Source organism: Neolamprologus brichardi, chromosome 9 (genome assembly GCF_056152115.1).
Source record: "Neolamprologus brichardi isolate AB-2024 chromosome 9, ASM5615211v1, whole genome shotgun sequence".
Lineage (NCBI taxonomy): Eukaryota > Metazoa > Chordata > Actinopteri > Cichliformes > Cichlidae > Neolamprologus > Neolamprologus brichardi.
This window is the reverse complement of record NC_142112.1, coordinates 1,039,667-1,062,570: the sequence shown is the minus strand read 5'-3', so window position 1 is coordinate 1,062,570 and position 22,904 is coordinate 1,039,667. Positions and strand designations below refer to the sequence as shown.

General features: G+C 43.7%; 1 protein-coding gene across 1 annotated transcript; it reads left to right on the top strand.

Moving 5' to 3' along the window:
- Positions 1-12,869: 12,869 nt before the first annotated feature.
- On the top strand, positions 12,870-22,659 carry LOC148101078 (protein NLRC3-like). Its single transcript, XM_087845768.1, has 5 exons — positions 12,870-15,073; positions 17,785-17,958; positions 18,236-18,409; positions 21,610-21,656; positions 21,805-22,659. The coding sequence occupies exons 1-5, from the start codon at positions 13,335-13,337 to the stop codon at positions 22,344-22,346; spliced, it is 2,676 nt and encodes an 891-aa protein (XP_087701894.1). The 5' UTR covers positions 12,870-13,334; the 3' UTR covers positions 22,347-22,659.
- The last annotated feature ends 245 nt before the right edge of the window (positions 22,660-22,904 follow it).

Here is a 22,904-nt window from a genome sequence, read left to right as displayed (position 1 = left end):
GCTGTCCTGTATCCTTGCTTACCAATACTTTAATCTTTCTTTATTATTAACCTTCATTTTAAACTTTAAAGAGTAAACAATGCCGTGCCTGGGTTAAACTGAATGTAACGTATATCCGTGATTTTGCAAATTTCTGGTATTAATTTATAATAATCTAAGCTTGTATGAATTAAAAATATTACTACTGTTATACAGTTGTTTCTCCTTCATTTGTATATTTGTTGTCCTGTATCCTTGCTTACCTGTACTTTAATCTTTAAATGAGGCTCCCTCTTCGACTTGTGTCCGCCATGTCTACCATGTGCTCTGGCTGTTTGGCTTCCTGGTTCCCATCATGTTCCATGCTGGTATCCAGGGCAACCACTTTTGTGTCCATGAACCGCCATTTTAAATCCGCCATCTTGCGTCTATGGTAACTATTTAGTTTACAGTCGCCATCTTGGGCCACTAGTGCCTGAGCTCAGCGTTGACAAGTTAAAAAAATTATAAAAATTAGCTCCCGGATAGCTTTCTATTTGAATCTGACCATTTCTGGTCCTATTTAGGTTCGAGTCTCCTAGAAAAACCACAGGTTTATTAACCCTGATTTTCCAGTCTTGTAGCTTACGGCTCACCCGCGCTCGGTGGTATGTTGGCGTGTGCCACCCCCACGGTCTCCGTCCCGGCCCCCGCCCCGGTCACTTCCTCATCCCCTGTGGACTCTCGCCGGCTGCGTCCCTCTGCTCGCTTTTGAGTCACAGCTCAAATTGCCCGCTTGTTCCTGCTGTTGCAGGACCTCTATCGTCATTTCTCCCACTTCTTTTCCACCTGTTTGAGCACAGGTTTTAATTTTAAACAGTTTTTGCTGTTTCGCTACGGGCCTTTCCGTTGTAGACGCAGCCGGCATGTCCGTTCGGTCACCTGCGCGAGGCGAGGAAAAAGGACCTGAAGGGGCGGGCCGAGGCGGCAACGCGCCCGGAGCAATCAGGGAGGATTCACGGCACACGGCAGTCACGGGGCATGCAGAGGGAGAACACAGAGAGGCAGACAAAATGTCATCATTCTCATCCAAATCCACCGCAACGTTTGATCTAATCCCTCTCGCTTCACCCACTACGTCCCCACTCTCCCCTGTCTCCCCCCCACCCTCCCCCATTTCAGCATTTACTCCCCCGAGGGCACCCAAATGGACCGGCGCATGGGCATCCGCTTTCTGAAGCTCACTTAACTGTCACTGGGAAAAAGGAAAACGACATCTTTTTCCTTTTCCCCAGTGACAGGTTTTTCTGGTAAGATGCATTTTGTTTATTATTGCTGCTAGCACCACGGCCCGCCACAATTGTAGGTAAAGCCTCATTCTCATCCCTCCAATTAATTATTACTGACTCCGGTTCCTCCCTCCTCTCCATCTCACTCTGTCCCTCCGTGCGCTCAGCCACCCCTCCACCTTCCTCCCCTGGTGAATCAAGGAGAGTCTCCACAGGTGACATTGTGGATGCTCTCAAACGAGCCCCGTATCTTTTTAAAGCCCACCCCTTCGCTACCTGGAGCGACACCACATTCTTTTTAATCCCATTTAAGGCGTGAATGATACTATCATAATGTTCATAAAGTATGTCCGTATTCTTGGCCATCCAGGAGTCCGTATTCTGCTCGAGCCGCACCCTGACTTTTTCTGTAGATGCAGTCGGCTTGATAAAAGTCTGGACATCTGTCTCACCATTCCCCTGGGATATAAACCTGTGTTACGTGCCTCTTCAATCACCCCTTTACGGTGCACTGTCTGGATTAACTTAAAAATGTCCTTCGCGCACTTTTCTCTGTATCTAGCGCACGATTTAACCCCGGGGCAGCTACATACCCTCCCGGTTTCCCAAAGCGTCTCAAACCCGGACGACCCGGCTTTCCCAATCCCTCCCTTTGCCTCGTCTCATCCCGACCCCCAGCGTGCATAACCAGATCAACATCACCCGGACTTTCCCCTAAGGGTTCAGAAATGTCTGCTTGAACCTTGTGTCTGTTAGTGGGGAGCTCACCTGTGTTTCCTCGCGGTCGCTGAGCCACTCGGTTTATGCTTGGTGACCTCTGCCTTCTCCGAGCTCTCCTCTGGTGGCGTGGAAACGTCCATCCGCCGTCCTGCATCTCTTCGCCTTGATCCTGTGGCGTCCTCATATGATGTAGGTAGTGGCTCCACCGACCACGGGCGTCCCCGTTACAGTGTCTGTTGATCAGCAGGAACTCGAAGAAAAGGTGGTCAAGTCGCACACCGATGCCTCGTTCTGCCCACACGCCACCTCTCAGTCTCGAATTAGAGTTCACGAGGAGAATACAACAGGTGGAAAAAGAGCTCCCCACTTACCAGTTTTCTTTAAAAAAGTCTGTTAAAAATATAATTAGTCTCCAGCTGTGTGACCGGGCTAAACATTGTCATTAACGCCCGTCACTGCGTCCCCCCCTCTCTATGCGTTTGGACCTTTCGTCCACACGTAAACGGCGTTTCGAATCACCGAAAACTCCTTTTTTGCGTTTACGTGTGGACGAGGAATACAGAGTTCGTCACGTCAAAGGTGTGTGCCTTTTTCACGCCACGCTGTGGCCACGTTATTGATTACATGAGATGAATTGCAGAATGATAGAGACACAATACTGTTAATCTGACTGTCTGCAGGTTTTACACAGTTACTGTTCCTCCATTTACAAAGGCAGAGGCGTCACGGTGTCATTATTTTACATGTAGTTGTTTTTTTCCTGTGTAATAATATTCAACATCAATACATTTTTCAAAAAAATGCCTCTCTGTGCAAAATGGGTTTAAAAGCATAAACAGCTGTTGGATCCTGTTTGTCCGTGATTTGAACAGCCCAGCGCTGCTCCCGACTCAGGGAAACCAATCCTGCAGGGAGACCTACTTCTGCACTTGTGCAGGTGAAGCCAAAGGAAGATTTGCGTCAACATATTTTCTTTGGCTCAGAATGAAGTTGGTTTGGAAACATATTCAGCGATGCTTCATCTCCTGCTTTGCGTTTGTGTGGGAGCCCCGTGCCAGCAGTGTCCAAGCGTTTTTTTTTCCCTTTTCAACCCCCCCCGCAATGGCTCTGCGCCCCCCCCCTAGGGGGCAGGCCCCACACTTTGGGAAGCTCTGCATTAGAAATTTAACGATGTTAATATTTTATTTTCTGCATGTTTTCTCCACGTCCAAAGTTTTTTTTTCTTTGTCGCTCTCCACTAGATTTGAATAATGCACATGAACATGGACCTAACACTGTGGATGAACCTGTATCATCTTTATGCAGACTTTAAACACACAGACATGCACACAGAGTCTTTTACTGGGAATCATGAGCGCTTCATGTCACAGCCAGACAGCTAGACACAGGTGAATGGACTCAGATGCGAAAACCACTCGCAGAGCGTATGAGCGAAGCAAACAGAGTCTGAGAGAAAACACAAAGTGAACAAGAATGCAATAATTACAAAACACAACGATTAAGCGGGAAATAATTCAATAACTTAAACCTTTCTGAGAATTGCTGTGAACGAGTGTAGAACTACTAAAGTGAAAACACAGCCTGACTTCTACGAAGATACTAAGAATGAGCATACCACTACTATACTGTGAGCTCAGCTTGACTTCTTCAATGAGAACACTAACATGAGAATACAAACACTTTCCTGTGAGCGATACCTCACTTCTATGAGACTACTCAACTGCCTCTATGACACATTGAATGTAACTTGTATGCTTACAGGCAACACAACACAGACTGAGAAACAGGGTGCTTTGTAATCACTGTGTCTAACTGGGAGGTGGGGTCCATGAGGGAGTCTTGGGGCTCTCGCAGACCTGAGTGAGGAACCTGACACCGGGTAACGTCCAGTGCAGGAACCGAGAGATGTGGCCAGCGAGGAATTAGGAGGCGGAAAATTCTCAAAGTCACTGCAATGAGGGAGACAGGGGTTAGCAGGTGTTCCAGCCAGTACTGCAGTGAGAAAAGTGTGAATTTGAAAACAGTCTTACTTCTTTGCGGGAGCAGGCGAGGCATGGAGGGGTGAGAGATCTGGGAGAGCAACAGGGAGCGTCCAGAGAGTAAGTCTATAAGGATCTGGGGGTGGGCAGTGGGGCAGGCAGGTGTTAGCAGTGCTAACGTTCAGAAGCACTTACAGACTGGAGGCAGCTCCTTCTGCACCGCCTCACTCTTCTTTTTAAAGAGAGCTTCTTGTGCCCGTCATTGAAGTGCTGTTGCTGGTTACCAACCACCAGTTTGTTGGACCCGGACCAATCAACACTGACAGTTTACAGGTGAGAGGACTAGTGTTGAACTGGTTAAGCAGCTATCTAGATAATAGGTTTCAGTATGTGCAGTGTTTAGGCAACTCATCTGATAGAATGAAAATAGAATGTGGGGTCCCTCAAGGTTCTGTTTTAGGACCAAAACTTTTTAATTTATATATAAATGACATTTGTGATGTGTCAAAAATGTTACATTTTGTTTTGTTTGCAGACGATACAAATTTTTATTGTTCCGGAGAAAACTTGAAAGAATTGGCTAAAATTATGGTTATTGAAATGAAAAAAATTAAAAAATGGTTTGATGTAAATGAGTTATCGCTGAATTTGAAAAAAACAAAGTTTATGATATTTGAAAACCATGTAAAGGAGGAAGAGATGGTATTATCTATAGAGGGAGTATTAATTGAAAGAGTGACAGAATTCCGTTTTCTGGGTGTATTAGTGGACAAGTTACCATGGAAACCACATATTGAACATGTTAAAAACAAGTTGGCTAAAAGTATTTATATCCTGGGTAATGTTAGATATATATTAGATTACAAGACAATGAGAATATTATATTTTTCATTGTTTCTACCCTATCTGAGTTATTGTGTTGAAGTATGGGGGAATACATATGTGACTAATATCAAACCATTATATTTATTACAGAAGGGAGCGCTTCGAATTATGCATAATGTTAAATATAGAGAACACACTAATAGTTTGTTTATAAAATCGAAATTATTAAAACTAGAAGACATGGTGAAATTACAGACATTAACTATTATGTTTAGGGCAAAAAATAAAACACTACCTCTTAATCTCCAAAAGTTGATTCTGTTCATCTGGACATAGCGTTTTCTGGGAGACGGCAGAAGGAAGTTTTATTTTAAGCACCGGTTTGCTCGAACCACACAAAGGCAAATGTGTCCAACAGTCACAGGCATAAGAAACTGGAATTCTCTCAGTGATCATCTTAAGTGTTGTATAAATGTTTCTCAATTTAAAATCTGCTATAAGAATAAAATGATAAACCAATATGAAGAAGTTGAAAAGAATAGAATTTAATTGTAGAAAAATTATCCTTTTAGTTTGATATTTAGTGGTATTGCTCATTGTTGAGTATTTTGTTCTGTTTGCTTTGTTTTGTTTTGTTATGTGCAGAATATTGTCAGAGGGTAATTTTGGTTGCCTACTTGTATTATCACAGATATCACAGGCAGGTGTCAATAAGAATTTATTCTTCTTCCTGCTCCTTTTCATGCATGGAAACAGTGTTACTTTAATTGAAAGGAAGGTTGTGTATGGGAAATGAATTACTGCTGTACCATGTGTGAAACAAAAAATAAATAAATAAATAAATAAATTTAGTTTTCTAGTGCCTCGCAGAGCGAGTGGGTCTTACTCCAGTCATCTCAAAGTGTCTCGAGAAACTGGTCACAACTCACACATTCGATCCTCAGTTCACAGGAAGAACAGTTCAGGATGCCATAGCCCTCCATACAACCGTAGCTCACTTAGAACAACAGGAGAGTTACATCAGCCTCGTCTTTACTGATTTTAGCTCGGCTTTTAACACCATAATCCCTGCCAGACTGGTAATCAAATGACATGACCTCACGTTCCCTTCCTCAGTGACCGCCCACAGAGATTCAAAGTAGGGCCCCACCTGCCCTCAGCACTCAGCCTCAACACTGGCTCCCCTCAGGGATGTGTGCTGAGTCCCCTGCTGTACACTCTATACACTCATGACTGCACCCCCACCCACCCGTCCAACACTAATGTGAAGTTTGCGGACGACACACCAGTGATCGGGCTCATCACCGGGGAAAATGAGTCTGCAAACAGGGACGAAGTTGAAAATATGTCATCATGGTGCAGCTGAAATTGTCACAGTCGGACGGGCCTCCCCAGGCGATATGGATTTTTGTGTGTATTCTCTCCCTGTTTCTCCTCTCTCCCAGCCGCGGGGTTTGTTTACGGAAGTTTCCGGAGAGGGCAGGGCTCGGATGGCCTTCCACCCGGAAGCTCCTCCGCACAGCTGTGGCCTCACCTGCACTTGATCGCTCTGCCATCTGTTTCTAATCAGCCTCCATCTTAGAGCTGTGGTATTTTACGGTTTGTTCACACTGAACGCGATAGACGCGATCAAAACGCGCCAGACGCCCCTAACTTCACGCGTGCAAATTCGCACATCGACGCGTGTCCAACGCGAATTCGGTCTGGTTACTACCGTTTATGTCAGAACCGGTGCAATAATGGCACTGGATACCGGTACCCATCCCTAGTTGCCACCGGGGACTCCTTCAGGACCATCGCGTTCAGTTTCAGAGTTGGTGTGTCCACGGTGAGCCAAGTGTCTAGTGGACGACTTCATGGCTGTGCCTTCACCTGGAGACTGGCGGTCCATCACAGAGGGATTCCAGGAGCGCTGGAACTTCCCTCTCTGCTGTGGAGCTCTGGATGGGAAGCACGTCCAGACAAAGGCACCCCATATATCATATAGGAGACACACACTGATATACACTAAATATTTGTTTCATTTCTTTTTTTGTGGTGCCCAAATTTATGCACCTGCTTGATTTTGTTTAAGCAATTATTGCACACTTTTTGTAAATCCAGTAAACTTCTTTTCACTTCTCAACTTCTTCTCACTGTATGTGTCTCCTGTAGGATGTATTTAACTGACATTTTTTATTGTAACAACCAACGATTTATACAGGAAAATAATGGCTATTAACAAGGTTGCCCAAACCTTTGCATCCCACTGTATTAGTACATTTTGTCATTAGTATAATATGAAATAAATTCTACATGTGTCAAGTCGTGTCAACATTTGCTGTGTAGTAGAACTGAGACATTAGTCATAAAAATTTATTTGAAATAATGTGAAAATTCTCACACAGAAAAACATTAAATAAATATATAAAATATAAGTATTTACAGAGAGACAGGAATAAAAAGGACCCAGCTGCTCTGCAGAGCAGGAACAAGGCTGAGGAGGAAATGCTCCATTGGAGGCTGGCGTGGCCTCTTCAGGGACACCAGGATGGCCAGCTCCTGGGACCCGTCCCTCATCTGCCTCAGAGCTGTCCTCCTCTGTGGGCCTGTAAAACAAAACACAAAGAAATGAGAAGGCTGCTACTAGATTTTAATTTCAACATCAAAAAAAAAAAAAAAACAGGATCTAATCAGATTGGTTGTAGATATTTAGTAAAGGTGATCAAGGGAATCCCACCGAGTAAAAAGCTGTCCACATACCCACATACCTGTGGGTGCAGCAGCAGGAGCTCAGGGAGCCAGGAGAAGCAACAGGGGATGCTCTGCTGCAGAATCAGTTGGTTCTATCAAGACAATATTAAATGTTAACAGGTTGAATATAATAATCATAGAGATAGTATATACAGTGGTCCCTCATTTATTGCAGCAGGGGTTCTCAGAATAACTAGCCCCTCGCCACACTCTTTATACACTTTTTTCTCCACACACATGAACATTACTCACAGTACTCACAATTGATTCACAAAGTGCAAACCTTTGTAGATTGCAAAACGTAAAAGTATTATTATGCCGCCTTTTGTCTTCATCTGCCCGCCACTTTCGTGCGCCTTTTTCCCTCGCGGTGCAGGTGTCTATTTCCGAATAAAGGTCATAGTTATGGGTGTTTTTGTGCTGTTTTTTCTATTGGACGTGATGGTTATCAAAACCAAATATGATAAATTCGGCAAGAGCAGGAGACACGACACGGAGGAGATTTGTCAATCAGGCTGCAGAATGCAATGCTGTACGGTGCAATAAAAAATCAGTGAAAAAGCGAAGCAGCGACAGCTGAACAGCGGGACCACTGTATGCTGTTTATTAATAAACAAAATATATTCGTATATGACAACATGCATTAAAGCAGAACGGTATTTGTACGTCAGTGGGAAAATAGCGGTGGCTTGCTAGCTTTAGCGCGGCTTCCCCGGGTCAGCGAAAACTTTCAAAAGAGAAATGAATGAACTTACCAGGTTGCCCGATCTCTTCACAAATCTTCCTCCAAGCTCGTCCTTTATATTCCTGTCTCGGTACAGAAAGCAGCTGGTGTCGTACAGCTCCGGGTGGTTTGCTACGGCGTTGATTAGCCTTCCCTCCATTGAAGAATGAAGAGCTTTGGCTGGATTTGCCCCTTTGACCTAGGTCAGAGCCACGTCACCAGGCTCCTGATTGGTTGTCGCGGCGCGAATTGACGCCGGAGTTCAGATTTTTCCAACTCGAGCGGTAGACGCGATCCGCGCATGCACAAAATGCAACACATAAACTGACGCGCGTGGGTTTTTTTCGCGAGTCAAACGCGCCAGACGCGCTACACTGACGCGCGTTTCAGGCGTTTATGCGATGCAAATCTGCTTCGAATTTTCGCAGGTCCGGGTCATCGCGCTTCTACATTGACTTTACATGTAAACCTGACGCTCTGGTCGCGTTGGTGTGAACACACCGTAAGTGCGGTGCAGGGTGTGATTTCAGAAAACAGTCGGCTTGTTGGCAGCCTCCCAGGATTGTTGTTCCCACCTCTACCTTCTGTTTTTGTTCCTTTGTAAGGTAAAGACCCTACAATAGTACAAAGAAAACAGAGACAAAGTTGAGTCTCTGGCTATGATTCCCCTCTCCAGTGTGTTGCTCGTGGTGTCCTGAGATAATGTTTTGATGGGACCGCTCCGTGGTGCAGATCGGTGTCCCAGTGAGTGAGAATTTCCTCCCCAGCTTTTAAAGAGAGCCCAGTCTGTGGTTATGGAGTCACGGATTTACACACTGTGTGCTTTCTCAGAGTTCAGTGCTCTCCAGATGTGTTGGGGGCGTTCCAGGTCATGCTTTAGAGCATGTGCTGACCAACATCTTCAACCTCTTCCTGAAGCAGTTGGTGGTCCCCACATCCTTCATCATCATTCCTGTCCTCAAGAAATCAGAAGTCTCAATGTTCTGGCTGAGCAGGAGAGGACACTGCAGTGACCATGACAACCAACTTATGCATCCCACTGTTGCCAGGAAGAAGGATCATATGAGGACAAACAGCAGAGCCAAAGGAAAGAGATCATCTCTCACTCATGGCTCTACTTCACTTTAACACCACCAGGGGGTGCTGTAAGCAGCCTGTTCTACAGGGGCTTGGTCTACAGGGGAAAGTAGCTGTGGCCCAAGCCCTGGCTCCACACATCAGGATCCAAAACCAAGACTGAACAGTGTGCCACCATCACCTGTAGAATGTCACACCCTGGTGTCAACGCAAGTAATGGAGACATTTCATTGGCCACACTCACATCAACTGGCGCAATAACAGGACTAATGGTTTGGAAAAGACCAGTGGTGGTGACAGTGGACTCATCTCTGTGCTTGTCCTGCTAGACCTCAGTGCAGTAGAAAAGAAAGTGGTGGATCTATGTTTCTGAGTGTGGGGCCATCAAGAGGCCACAATATTCATAGAGGGGCCAAGTATTACTCCAACAGCATGTACAATGCTCATTCTAATCAGACATTTCACACAGACACCCAAATGATTTCTGACTGATGAAGGGGGTTGAAGGTGCCCTGCCCTTGACCAACTTCTGCTGCTCTCTCCCTGCTCACTGTCAGCAGCTGGCAGGCTCAGGTGCTGCCTGAGACTTTTCATGTTATCTATCAGTGCCAAAGAATATAGGAAATACCAACGCACAACATGCACATTACAAAACGAGTACATGAATCAGCATTACATTCATTAGTGAAGTGTGGACTCATCTCTGTGCTTGTCCTGCTAGACAGCACACTGACCAGCTGCATCACTGCATGGTACGGCAGCACTACTGCTATGGAGCTCAAACGCCTGAAGAAGGATAAAGTCACGCTGGAGAAGGATGAAGGAGTCTGACCTGAGCCAGTGTTTGACATGAACACATCAGCACTGCTATCAATTCTTCAAATATAATCATCAGTGTTTGAGCAGTTATTATATCAGGGACAATCTAGACATGTGTGACAATACTGAACATGTCACATGACACACCTTAAACATCATGTGATCCACTCTCAGTCTGCACTTTCATTCATGACTTCAACAGGTTGAAATGAGCTTTGAACAAACATCAGTTCAGTGCTGAAATATTCAAATGCTGCAGGACGAACAAAAACAAAGTGATGACAGATGTTTGTGCTTCAAACTGGAAAGCCAGCAGAAATAAATCACAACCTGCCAGAGGTTTGGAGTTTCCGAGGTGCACCTGAATGCAGCACACAGTGTCAAATGCTCCTGATTGTCCTCAAACATCTCTTTGGGTGTTTCCTTCTTGCTCAAAGTTTACTTTCACTTCCTGAACTTCGTGCAGTGGAGCTTGTTGTTGTTGGTGTGTGAAGAAACTGTAAGTTTGCTTTGTTTCCTCCTTTAACAGTTTGTCTTTAGGAACTTTACTGTTTGTTCAGCTCATGTTCGATTTCTTCACACAACAAACTGTGTGTGTTTGTATTTCCGGTCTCTCCATTAAAGTCAGCGTGTAATGTTTCCTGGCTAACATCAGCTGTGTGCAGCTTAGTTCCAGCACAAATCTGCCGCTCCATAGTTCACGGTAACGGACTCACAGCTGGACCAACGACGCCGAGTGTGTCCGACACTCTGAGCTACGTTCGTGTTTGTGTACTTGTAGTTTGTACTTTGAGTTCACTCAGAGCCCACAGAGGACGCAGCGTACGTGATGACGTCACAGCCCTTTACCTCCTTCACTGTCACTGTGATTAATATTTACACACGAGACACCTGCAGAGCTCTGACGCTAAGCTAGCTACACATCATGCTAACACTAAGCTAACGCTAAGCTAACGCTAAGCTAAGCTAACGCTAAGCTAGCCAAGAACCCAGAGTGACGTTAAAGCTGAGTAAACACTGACCCCAGACCAGCACCGTGATAAAGTGAGCTGCTGCTGCTGAACTTGAACAGGTAACAAAGTGATGAGCAGTCAGGCTGCAGGTTTCTACCTGTTCATGTTTCTACAGTAGAATCACTTTGAAGTGTCTTTGTGCTGTTTCATCTTTGATTTGTGTTCATAAACACTTAGAGAAACATCACGTGACCTCATCAGGATCTGTGTTGGTGTGTGGGGCTGTACCTCAGCTTTATATTGTTACATGCTCATTTGTTCATTTTACACAGTAACATCAAAGTAATGTTATGAGGAGTAATGAAGTAACATACTTTTAATTAAAGTGTTCTGTGTAATATGTGTAATAATAACTTTTTTGAGTAATGACTAACACTGATCACAACAAAGAGGAAATGCCTCCAACATGCACAAACATTTGACCCACAACATGCAGTTAATGTGCACAAATGTCTTTGATATGCTGCTCAGTGATGGTGGTGACTGTCAAAGCAGAGCTACTGAGAATCAATAAGTAATATCAATGATGGAATCAGAATCACTAAATTCTTATCATCCCTGTCAGTATCATACATGTGCTGTATAATGTGATAAATGTAGAGGTGCTGGCTGTTCTCTCACTCTGCTGTTTAGCTGTAAAGGACGCCTCCCTGCCTTTGTTTCATTCATGACCTTTAATAGTCTCTTCTAACATGCAGAGATCTGTATGATCTGTTTCATAGAGTCTAACCAGCCTGTACAGGTAACAACAACAGTCACTGCATCACTGACACACAAACGTCATCTCTGTCAATAAAAACATTCATACATGGAATAAAAACACATCAGTGGATCATTGCTGGAGCTGCCTGGACTTCAGTCTTCAGGATCTCAACCAACAGCATCAACATGCTGCTCCAGGTGTCTGTGCTCCAGGTGTCTGTGCTCCAGGTGTCTGTGCTCCACATGTCTGTGCTCCAGGTGTCTGTGCTCCTGATGTCTGTGCTCCAGATATCTGTGCTCCAGGTGTTTGTGCTCCAGATGTCTGTGCTCCAGATGTAGGGCTGCCACGATTAGTCCACTAGTCACGATTAGTCGACTAGTCACGATTACGTCGACTATCAAAATCGTCAACGACTGATTTAATAGTCGACGCGTCGTTTGAAGCTTTGTAAGATCACAACAGACGCAGGAATAAGTAGTAGGATTTAAGAGTGTAATAACGGACTGAAACAGAAGATGGCAGCACTGCATGTACAAGGATGCCAGCTGCCGTTAAACCCCGAAGAAGAAGAAGTAGCTGTGTCCCAGAATTCATAGCGCAGCTCTGCTCAGTTTCCAACAATGGCGGCAGCTAGTTAGTTTTAATATTACTCTTATTATTCTTTCTGGGTCACAAAATAAACGTTTAACATATTTTCAGGCGAGAATGTAGCTGTGTAAACCTCAAATATCTGCTCAGTTTATCAAGACACCACATATTTTCAAAAGCGCTCCGACGTTTTCGGAGACGTCTGTTAGCCACTAGCTCGATAGCTAGCCGGGGGCTAGGCTAACTAGAGCCGTGAGAACACCGGACTCCTGGCTAATCGTTTTCAAACCCACCGCCGTCTTTCGCTACTCAGGTTGAACATGATATATAAGTCACTTAGATAACTTAAAAATGTTATTGTTTGGCTTTTTTCAGTATTTTATTTGTTCCTGAGTAAATCGGTTTGGCTGAGATTAAAGTTATAGTTTTTACACAGCTGAATAAACGTCAAGCAGACAGCTGATTATCAGAAGTGTGAGATGCTCCAGAATTTACTCCGGTGTCCTGTTATATTTTAGATAGCAAGTTTATTAAACTTCACCGAAACAATCTGCAAATTTCATTAAAATTTAACAAACTATCATCTTCTCTTTATTTTTAGTTAGCACCTTAAACACTTAAAACTGTAAGCTAATGATAGTTAAATAAGAGCAGATGCTGCTGGTGCAATAAGCTGTACGTTTTACGTCCAATGGATGATGATCTGATCAGTCGACTAATCGCAAAAATAATCGGTGACTAGTCGACTATCAAAATAGTCGTTTGTGGCAGCCCTATCCAGATGTTTGTGTTCCTGGTGGAAAGGCTCTCAGTTTCCTCCTTGACATAATTGTTTATATTGTTGGTATATTGTTGACCCACTATTGATCATGTACCTGATCACATGATCAGTGGTGGGTCAGCGACATGCATCTACATCTACATCTACATCTACATCATCTACATCAGCTCTACATCACAGAGGGAGGGACTGCAGAGGTCAATGATGAACATGAGGTCAGACAGATTGAAACAGCATCCAGGAAACCAGACAGACCAGAAACAACAATCAGACAAGAAGACATCTTTAAAGCCTCACCTGGAAGAGATGAACCAATCAGAACAGTGCTGACAAAGGGAGTGGCTGGCATTGGGAAAACAGTCTTAACACAGAAGTTCACCCTGGACTGGGCTGAAGGCAAAGCCTACCAGGACATCCAGTTCATGTTTCCATTCACTTTCAGAGAGCTGAATGTGCTGAAAGAGGAAAAGTTCAGCTTGGTGGGACTTGTTCATCACTTCTTTACTGAAACCAAAGAAGCAGGAATCTGCAGCTTTGAAGACTTCCAGGTTGTGTTCATCTTTGATGGTCTGGATGAGTGTCGACTTCCTCTGGACTTCCACAAAACTACAATCCTAACTGACCCTAGAAAGTCCACCTCAGTGGATGTGCTGCTGATAAACCTCATCAGGGGGAAACTGCTTCCCTCTGCTCGCCTCTGGATAACCACACGACCTGCAGCAGCCAATCAGATCCCTCCTGTCTGTGTTGGCATGGTGACAGAGGTCAGAGGGTTCACTGACCCACAGAAGGAGGAGTACTTCAGGAAGAGATTCAGAGATGAGGAGGAGGCCAGCAGGATCATCTCCCACATCAAGACATCACGAAGCCTCCACATCATGTGCCACATCCCAGTCTTCTGCTGGATCACTGCTACAGTTCTGGAGGATGTGCTGGAAACCAGAGAGGGAGGACAACTGCCCCAGACCCTGACTGAGATGTACATCCACTTCCTGGTGGTTCAGGCCAAAGTGAAGAAGGTCAAGTATGATGGAGGAGCTGAGACAGATCCACACTGGAGTCCAGAGAGCAGGAAGATGATTGAGTCTCTGGGAAAACTGGCTTTTGATCAGCTGCAGAAAGGAAACCTGATCTTCTATGAATCAGACCTGACAGAGTGTGGCATCGATATCAGAGCAGCCTCAGTGTACTCAGGAGTGTTCACACAGATCTTTAAAGAGGAGAGAGGACTGTACCAGGACAAGGTGTTCTGCTTCATCCATCTGAGTGTTCAGGAGTTTCTGGCTGCTCTTCATGTCCATCGGACCTTCATCAACTCTGGACTCAATCTGATGGAACAACAACAAACAAGAGGCTCTTGGTGGCCTTTACAGTTTATGCTGTGGTTTAAACCATTTCCAGAGAAAATAAATCTTTACCAGAGTGCTGTGAACAAGGCCTTACAGAGTCCAAATGGCCACCTTGACTTGTTCCTCCGCTTCCTCCTGGGTCTTTCAATGGAGACCAATCAGACTCTCCTACGAGGTCTGCTGACACAGACAGGAAGTAGCTCACTGACCAATCAGGAAACAGTCCAGTACATCAAGGAGAAGCTCAGTGAGAATCTGTCTGCAGAGAAAAGCATCAATCTGTTTCACTGTCTGAATGAACTGAATGATCGTTCTCTAGTGGAGGAGATCCAACAGTCCCTGAGATCAGGACGTCTCTCCACAGATAAACTGTCTCCTGCTCAGTGGTCAGCTCTGGTCTTCATCTTACTGTCATCAGAAAAGGATCTGGATGTGTTTGACCTGAAGAAATTCTCTGCTTCAGAGGAGGCTCTTCTGAGGCTGCTGCCAGTGGTCAAAGCCTCCAACAAAGCTCTGTAAGTAAATCTGTGATCATGTTTATTTTTAAAATGTTGATTAAAAGTGGTCATAGATTTCTTCCATGACAGATCCATGTCCTAAAACTATGAGCCTACGTAGTTGTATAGTATAAAAGAAAAAAGGAGAACTTTTGACCACAATATTGTAACTTGAATGAACTTTTAATACAGCCTTCAAACACTTAAGGAGCTTAAAATGTTTTGATCTATGAACCCACATTAAACACTCTAGTTAAACTCTAAAAACAGAACATTAAAATCTGTATGTCTGCAAATGTATGTGCATTGATGTGATCATGGGTGGAGATCTGAGGGTGGTTGGTAGGATGGACCCATGTGCAGAATCACATGTGTGCTAATATTTCCTTGTTTGGATTTTTGAGAATTTGGTTCTTTTGTCGTTTCTCTCGGTATGTAGCCTTGGGCTGGTTCACCTGAATCAGGGGTGTGGTGTGTTGATTGTTATTTATTGATATATATTATTTCTATTCTAGAATTTATTAAAATATTAACATTTTAGTAATTTGGGGTATTTTTTTGTTTATTATTAACAGGAACACAGTTGAAAGTAACTGCATTTTTGGGATTGTCTAAATGATTAGTAGGAACTACTTCTTCCACCTGTCACAGTAATGTGTGAAATACAGTTGTAAAAATGCTTCAAAGCTGACGTGTGCTCGTTCACTCAGGTGATGATCTTAAGCGAGTCCTGTGTGAAGATATTTCAGCTCCACAAACTGCCAAGATGCTAGTTGTGAGAATTGTGGCAGGGGTGAAAACCTCTTCCAACACAAATAAAAGTAAATCTTAACACAGAGTAGTGCTGCAGGCAGGTACTATCCCTGTATAGAGGGAGGAAATATGTAGCTGGCAGTGTTGTATAGCACGGTTGCTAAACTTTGTAAAGTGACTTAAATCCAGGTTCTGGGGTTTTCTGTCTATGTTTAAATGATGGGAATTCACTGCATCTTTAAAACTACAAATCCCATTTGTTCAAATTGTAGAGCATTTAAAGTTGACTATAGACTAGCTATTTTAAAAATACACAGTGTACTGGGAGTAAAACAGCAGCTGTTGGCTTTAAGCAACAAAAATACAATTCAAAATATTTAATATAGGAAAGAGAGAGAAAATAACACCATCCATCCATCCATTTTCTTCCGCTTATCCAGGGCCGGGTCATAGGGGCAGCAGCCCACGCAGAGAAGCCCAGAGCTCCCTCTCCCCAGCCACCTCCTCCAGCTTGTCCGGGGGAACACCAAGGCGTTCCCAGGCCAGCCGAGAGATATAATCTCTCCAGCGTGTCCTGGGTCTACCCTGGGGGCTCCTCCCGATGGGACATGCCCAGAACACCTTGCCCTGGAGGCATCCTTGTCAGATGCCCAAACCACCTCAACTGACTCCTTTCAATGGCCTTTCTGGATGGCTGAACTCCTCACCCTATCTCTAAGGGAGAGGCCAGCCACCCTTCGGAGGAAGCCCATTTCCGCCGCTTGTATCCATGATCTCGTTCTTTCGGTCACTACCCACAGCTCGCCACCATAGGTGAGGGTAGGGACATAGATCGATGGGTGAATTGAGAGCTTCGCTTTTACGCTCAACTCTCTCTTCACCACGATGGATCGGTACATGGTCCGCATCACTGCAGCCACAGCACCAATCCACCCATTGTTCTCCCGCCTCCTTCTCCCATCGCTCGTGAACAAGACCCCGAGATACTTAAACTCCTCCACTTGGGGCAGGAACTTGTCCCTGACCTGGAGTGGGCACTCCACCCTAAGGACCATGGCCTCAGATTTGGAGGTGCTGATCCTCATTCCCACTGCCTCACACTTGGCTGCAAACCGTTCCATCACCCGATGAAGCCAACAGAACCACATCATCTGCGAAAAGCAGAGATGAGATTCTGAGACCCCCCCAGGTGAAAGCCTTCCGCCACTTGGCTACGCCTAGAAATTCTGTCCATAGAAATTATGAACAGAATCAGTGACAAAGGGCAGCCCTGGTGGAGCCCATCACCCACCGGACTTATTACTATCCAACTTATTGCCGGCTATGCCAACCAAGCTCTTGCAATGGTTGTAAAAGGATTGAATGGCCCGTAGCAATGGCCATGAAATGTTTCTCAGTTTTATTATTTTCAGTCACATCTGTTTTTGATTATTAATTGAATATTTTAAAATTCAGGCTTTTTATGTTATACAAAACATCATATTTTCTTATGATGTCTTGTATTGATTCTGAAGGAATAGTTTTCATCAGTATCGCAGATACCAGCCTGAATTTTTCTTTGTATTGGATCAGAAAGGAAATCAGTGGCGTCACACATCACTTACAGCAACTTCAGTATCACTTCATTTTAATAAACTGGGGGGAGGTGCACCAAGATTCAGTATGAGATAAAGAATTATTTTTAACTGTAAGGTTGGAGAAATCTGTTGTTGGAAATTGGAAGAACAGGTCATCTTAAAAATCACTGCATTGTAGTTTTATTCAGGCCCCTTCAATCTGTGATCGCTGTTGCTTTGCATTGTAAATGCTACTATTAGAAAGGTCACAAATATTAGTGTATGTGTGTGTTATTGGGTAATAAACCAAAAGAACAGAATCTACCAGCACCTCACTGATTTCTGCTTAAAAACAACAAAAAAAGCAATAAAGCTCTGCTTTGTTTTGTTGATCTTGTCTCCCTTCCCGCTTGATTTCAGACTGAGTGGTTGTAACCTGTCAGACAGAAGCTGTGAAGCTCTGTCCTCAGTCCTGAGCTCCCAATCCTCCCGTCTGACAGAGCTGGATCTGGGTAACAACAACCTGCAGGATCCAGGAGTGAAGCTTCTGTCTGCTGGGATGAAGAGTCAATACTGCAAACTGGAAACGCTGAGGTCCGATCAAGCAATATCGATTTTTTTTTTCCATCCAATTAACATCATTTAATCAATTTCATTTGGAAAAAATTAACAGTGTTTATGTTTTGTTTTTTTTAATGAATCCATCCAAGTCACAGTAAACTGCCACATTTGACTTTTGTAACATGAGGCAATAAGGATTCCAGCATGTCCTGAAACAGAGTTGAAATATTGTAAATGTAGTAGCTCCTCATGGCACCATGAATATACTTTAACACAAGTGTTTCATGTCTTCTTGTCATCATTTTTTCAGACTGGGTGGCTGTAACCTGTCAGACAGAAGCTGTGAAACACTGTCCTCAGTGCTGAGCTTCCAATCCTCTAGTCTGACAGAGCTGGATCTGGGTAACAACAACCTGCAGGATTCAGGACTGAAGCTTCTATTTTCTGCAGTGGAAAGTCCAAAGTGTACACTTGGAATTCTCAGGTCAGGATTCAGTCTTTTCTGATGATGATTTAAAACCTGAGTCAGGTCGATAAATGGCTTGCTCATCTGCAACAGACATGATTTGTCAAATCACCTTATATCTAACCCAAAGGTCCTGTGTTTTACTACAAAATCAAAGTAGTAAAACATCTTAATATGTATCTAAGAGAACATATATGTTCAAGTTTCAGCACAAAAATATTAATCAGATTTTTTCCCTGGATCATGTGTGTACCCTCCTGGTTGGAGCTCCAGCAGCCTGTATCAGTGAATGTGACTTTAAATGAAATTGCTGCCCCTGTCAGGAAGAGGTCTGAGCGACAAACAAAACAGCAAATATGAGCACTGCATGTGTCTGAGACGACACAGATACAGACCTGAATGAGACACTAACTTTGTCTCTGAGAGATAACTTTTATTATTAAATACACTTCATTTCTCATCTGTGTAGAGAATGTAGAGTTTGACATGCTAATATTACAAAATGCAAAATCACACTGAGTCACAAAGAAATTGTTTTGGAGTATTTATGGTTCAGCTGATGAAATTGTTCAAACAAACCAGTAATTTACACAGAAACAGCACAAGTGAAACTTTTTCGGGGGACTTACCACTAAGCTTGTCCTGGTACACCTGTAGACCCCAGCTTCTGTGGACCGTGGGCTTAAGTTCTGTGCTGCTCTGATTTATTGCCCGTGCTGTCTTTCAGTTCAGCTTTGTTGAGCCTCTGGTAGGATTTTTGAATGTCAGACACTTTTTTTACATGACCTGTGTAAAAACAAATCAGTAAACACATTAAGCTGAAGTAAGATACACAATTTGAAAAATGGGGCACAAAAAATGTTGCTGCTTTCTGGAAAGTGCGTCTAAGAAGACCCAATGGAGAAAGTGAAGAGAAAAATCAAAGATTAAGAAGAAGAAAATGGCAGAGGCAGTTTCTCTTGGACTGCCTGCAGATGGGGCCAGACTCTAGAAGCAGGGATGATTGGAGAAAATGTAAAGAGGCCATATGATAAACCAGGAGATGAATACTCTGGTATTCTGGGGATAGAGGGAGTGAGAGGGAGAGATGCCAGTAAATGATGAAGGATGAATTTCAGAGAATCAGAGCTAAGAAACCAAAGCAAGTGGGGAACTGAAAACATGTGGACAGACTCATAATTAGGCCAAAGACACATTAAAGGAATTATTACAGGTTTAGAAACAGGGATTTATATGGAGGAGCTTAGCATGAATTTGCATTGAGGAAAAAATAGCAACGAGCATCAGAGGTGAGGAAACAGTTAGGAAAACTAAAAGGATGTACTGGCAGGAATACTGCAGTACTTTAGGAAGAACTACACCGATTCAGAATGTGTGGAGTTAAGAACATGAATGCAGACAGGAAACAACAGCAGTGTTCGTAAAGTAAATTCAAACTCCTTCATTAAATGCAGCTGGTTGAGTTGAAAACAATGGAGAATGATTCTGTTAAGTTGTTTATTCTCTATAGAAATGGAGCAGAAGGAGTACATGCAGAGCTGGACGTGGGCTGTATATACATGCGTGTATCTGTGTTGTCTTTGAGCAGAGAAAACAAAGCGCTTTTGATTCTCCCACAATGAGTGAAATATGAATGTAGTTTACATAATACCTATTAAACAGTTGAAATAATAATGATGCTGTTAGCTTCAACAACAACTCCTCTCGACACACATTAACTGGCCATGCAATAAACTAATAACCACAAAGGTCCTGACAGGTAATAAACCTGTTATTACTTACAGTGGCTTCATAAACGCACTGATGGAAATGTCCAGTGTATCATAAGCCAGCCAGTCCTGTTGCTGCAATTAACGTCTTCACCAGAAAGTGTCACCATCAGGCTTCAACAGCAGTTTCCAGTATTAATAGTATTAATGAGCTACAGGTAGTATGGATGGGAAAATGTAGAGATGCTGGCCAAACAATTTGATCAAATCCACAGTGGGAATAATTGAAGTGATGACGGCAGATGTAGAGAACAAAAATGAATCATATTGAAAGGTTAAATCAGGAAAATCCTGGAGAGGAGGATAGCTCTAATGTTCAGTTTGTGATGTTTGAATTCAAAGCAGCTCTTAAATGCATAAAAATGACTTCACCTGGGAAGGATCAGGTGTGTTACATCATGATGAAGCAGTTAGAGGATGCTCTGCTGCTCTTCTATAATAGAATATATCAGGAAGCCGGAAAGAACTGTGAAACCAGGGAAAGACCCCACTAAGACCACAGGTTATAGGCCTACAGCTCTAACATCTCATGTGGGAAAGTCATGGAAAGAATGACAGTGGACAGACTGATGTATGTGACGCAAAGAAGGCAGCTGTTTGCACCTTCTCAGCAGGGGGAGGAACACCATGGACCCAGCAGTCAGAGTCAGAGATAAGGAAAGCTCAGTGCATTAGGAGATGAGGTGTGGTTCGTATTAGCCAACTTAAATGATGGAAATGAATGAGCTGTTCCTGGTTAATATTCTGTGTTTGCTAACAGTGTTACAGACCCAGGCCTAATCTGTCATCTGTTAACATGTCCAATATCTCCTCATTTATTGGTGGATAATCCACTAACATGTTTTAATGCACAAGTTCATGTGATTTCTGTGTGCTGACAACATCCAGTCTGTTCTGTGTGGAAATAAAATAATGAAACCAGACGAGGTCATTTCTGGAGACGTTGTGGTGGGATTGTTGCTCCTGGTGGACTCGGTCTGTGGCTCGCTGCTGCTGATAAAAAGTTGGAGGTAAACAGGTCGGCTAAAAAAGCTGAAGGGAGATGGCTCATAAACAAGTGACCGCCACTTTATTAGGTCACAGGTGTACTGTACCTGAGACAGTGGCCACTGTGTACCTAATAAAGTGTCAGCCATGTTAAATGTGTTTCCAAGAGGAGAAAACCAGCTGGCAGCAAAGGCAGGGAGGTGTCCTTTCCACCTAAACAGAAGAGGAATATAAAGATAATGAAGGTCACAGTTTGAATCAGTCGTATTTAATTCAATGCAGTGATGAACTGATCTAGGATCAGTCCAATCATCAGCAGTTTGATCCACGTATGGATTGAAGTGTATTTGTGAAAATGTTGGACTGTTCCTTTATCAGTGTGTAACAGTGTGTGTATGAGAGCCATGTAATGTCCATGTGTGCATGCTGACTGTGCTGCTCTGACCCCCCTCCTCCTTTCAGGGTGGAGCCTGCTGGAGTCCGATGGTTGAGACCAGGTCTGAGGAAGTGTAAGTGTGTTTTTAATGGGATTCATGAAAACAAAGCAGCACACATTCAACCATCTTCATCATGTCAGGAGTCATCATCAAAGTGTCAATCAATGAACAGATGATGGATCAATAACTGCAGCTGGATTGTGTTTGTTCTCTCCATCAGATTCCTGTCAACTCACAATCGACACAAACACAGTGAACACAAACCTCCAACTGTCTGACAACAACAGGAAGGTGACACGTGTGGAGGAGGTTCAGTCATATCCTGATCATCCAGACAGATTTGATGTTCATCAGCTGCTGTGTAGAGATGGTCTGACTGGTCGCTGTTACTGGGAGGTCGAGTGGAGAGGAGACGTTTATATATCAGTGAGTTACAGAAGCATCAGAAGGAAAGGAGACAGTGACTGTGTGTTTGGATGCAATGATCAGTCCTGGAGTCTGTACTGCTCTGATGATGGTCCTCAGTCTGTCTGGCACAATAAGATAAAAACATCCATCTCCTCCTCCTCCTCCTCCTCCTCCTCCTCCTCTGTCTCTAACAGAGCAGCAGTGTATGTGGACTGTCCTGCTGGCACTCTGTCCTTCTACAGAGTCTCCTCTGACACTCTGATCCACCTCCACACCTTCAACACCACATTCACTCAAACTCTTTATCCTGGGTTTATGGTCTGGTCTCCTGGTGGCTCAGTGTCCCTGTGCTGAGTGGGGTGTAAAGAGTGTCTCCTGTTACAGAAACACTCTGACTGTTGAACAGATAGTTCAGTCTGTACATGTCTGTCTCTTTCACTCACAAACACGTTTTCAGATTCATGGATTCAATCAGTTGATGTTTGAAACTCTTCTAAATGATTCCTTGTAAACTTCTTCCTCTTCAGTCACAAACAAACAGGAAGTGATGTCACATGTGTTCCTGTCCACACAGCAGAATGAGTCTATTGCTGACAGTGATGTACAAACAGAGTGAGCATTTCTGAGGCCCAAAATAAACTGAGTAGTTCACTGAATGAACAATGGACTGTGAGCTCAGTTCCTTCATCATTAGTATGGATTATATATGTATATGTATTATATTAGTATCATATATATCAGGTGCTGCTGGTTTCAGTCATTGTGCAAATGTGCTGTTTGTAAGGTTGTAAAGCTGCAGTCAGCTGAGACTGAAGAAGTCACCTGATCAGTGAGCAAACGTTTCTGAAAACGTCCAGATGAACAGAATCAACCTTTTGGGATCAGCCAGCAATGCAGCATCATTGTTGTTCA

Bases quoted from the DNA above. Each gene is read 5' to 3' on its own strand.
- LOC148101078 (XM_087845768.1), top strand. From the start codon at position 13,335: ATGCATCTACATCTACATCTACATCTACATCATCTACATCAGCTCTAC. The intron at 15,074-17,784 runs GTAAGTAAATCT...GCTTGATTTCAG, and splicing joins AAAGCCTCCAACAAAGCTCT to ACTGAGTGGTTGTAACCTGT. The intron at 17,959-18,235 runs GTCCGATCAAGC...TCATTTTTTCAG, and splicing joins TGCAAACTGGAAACGCTGAG to ACTGGGTGGCTGTAACCTGT.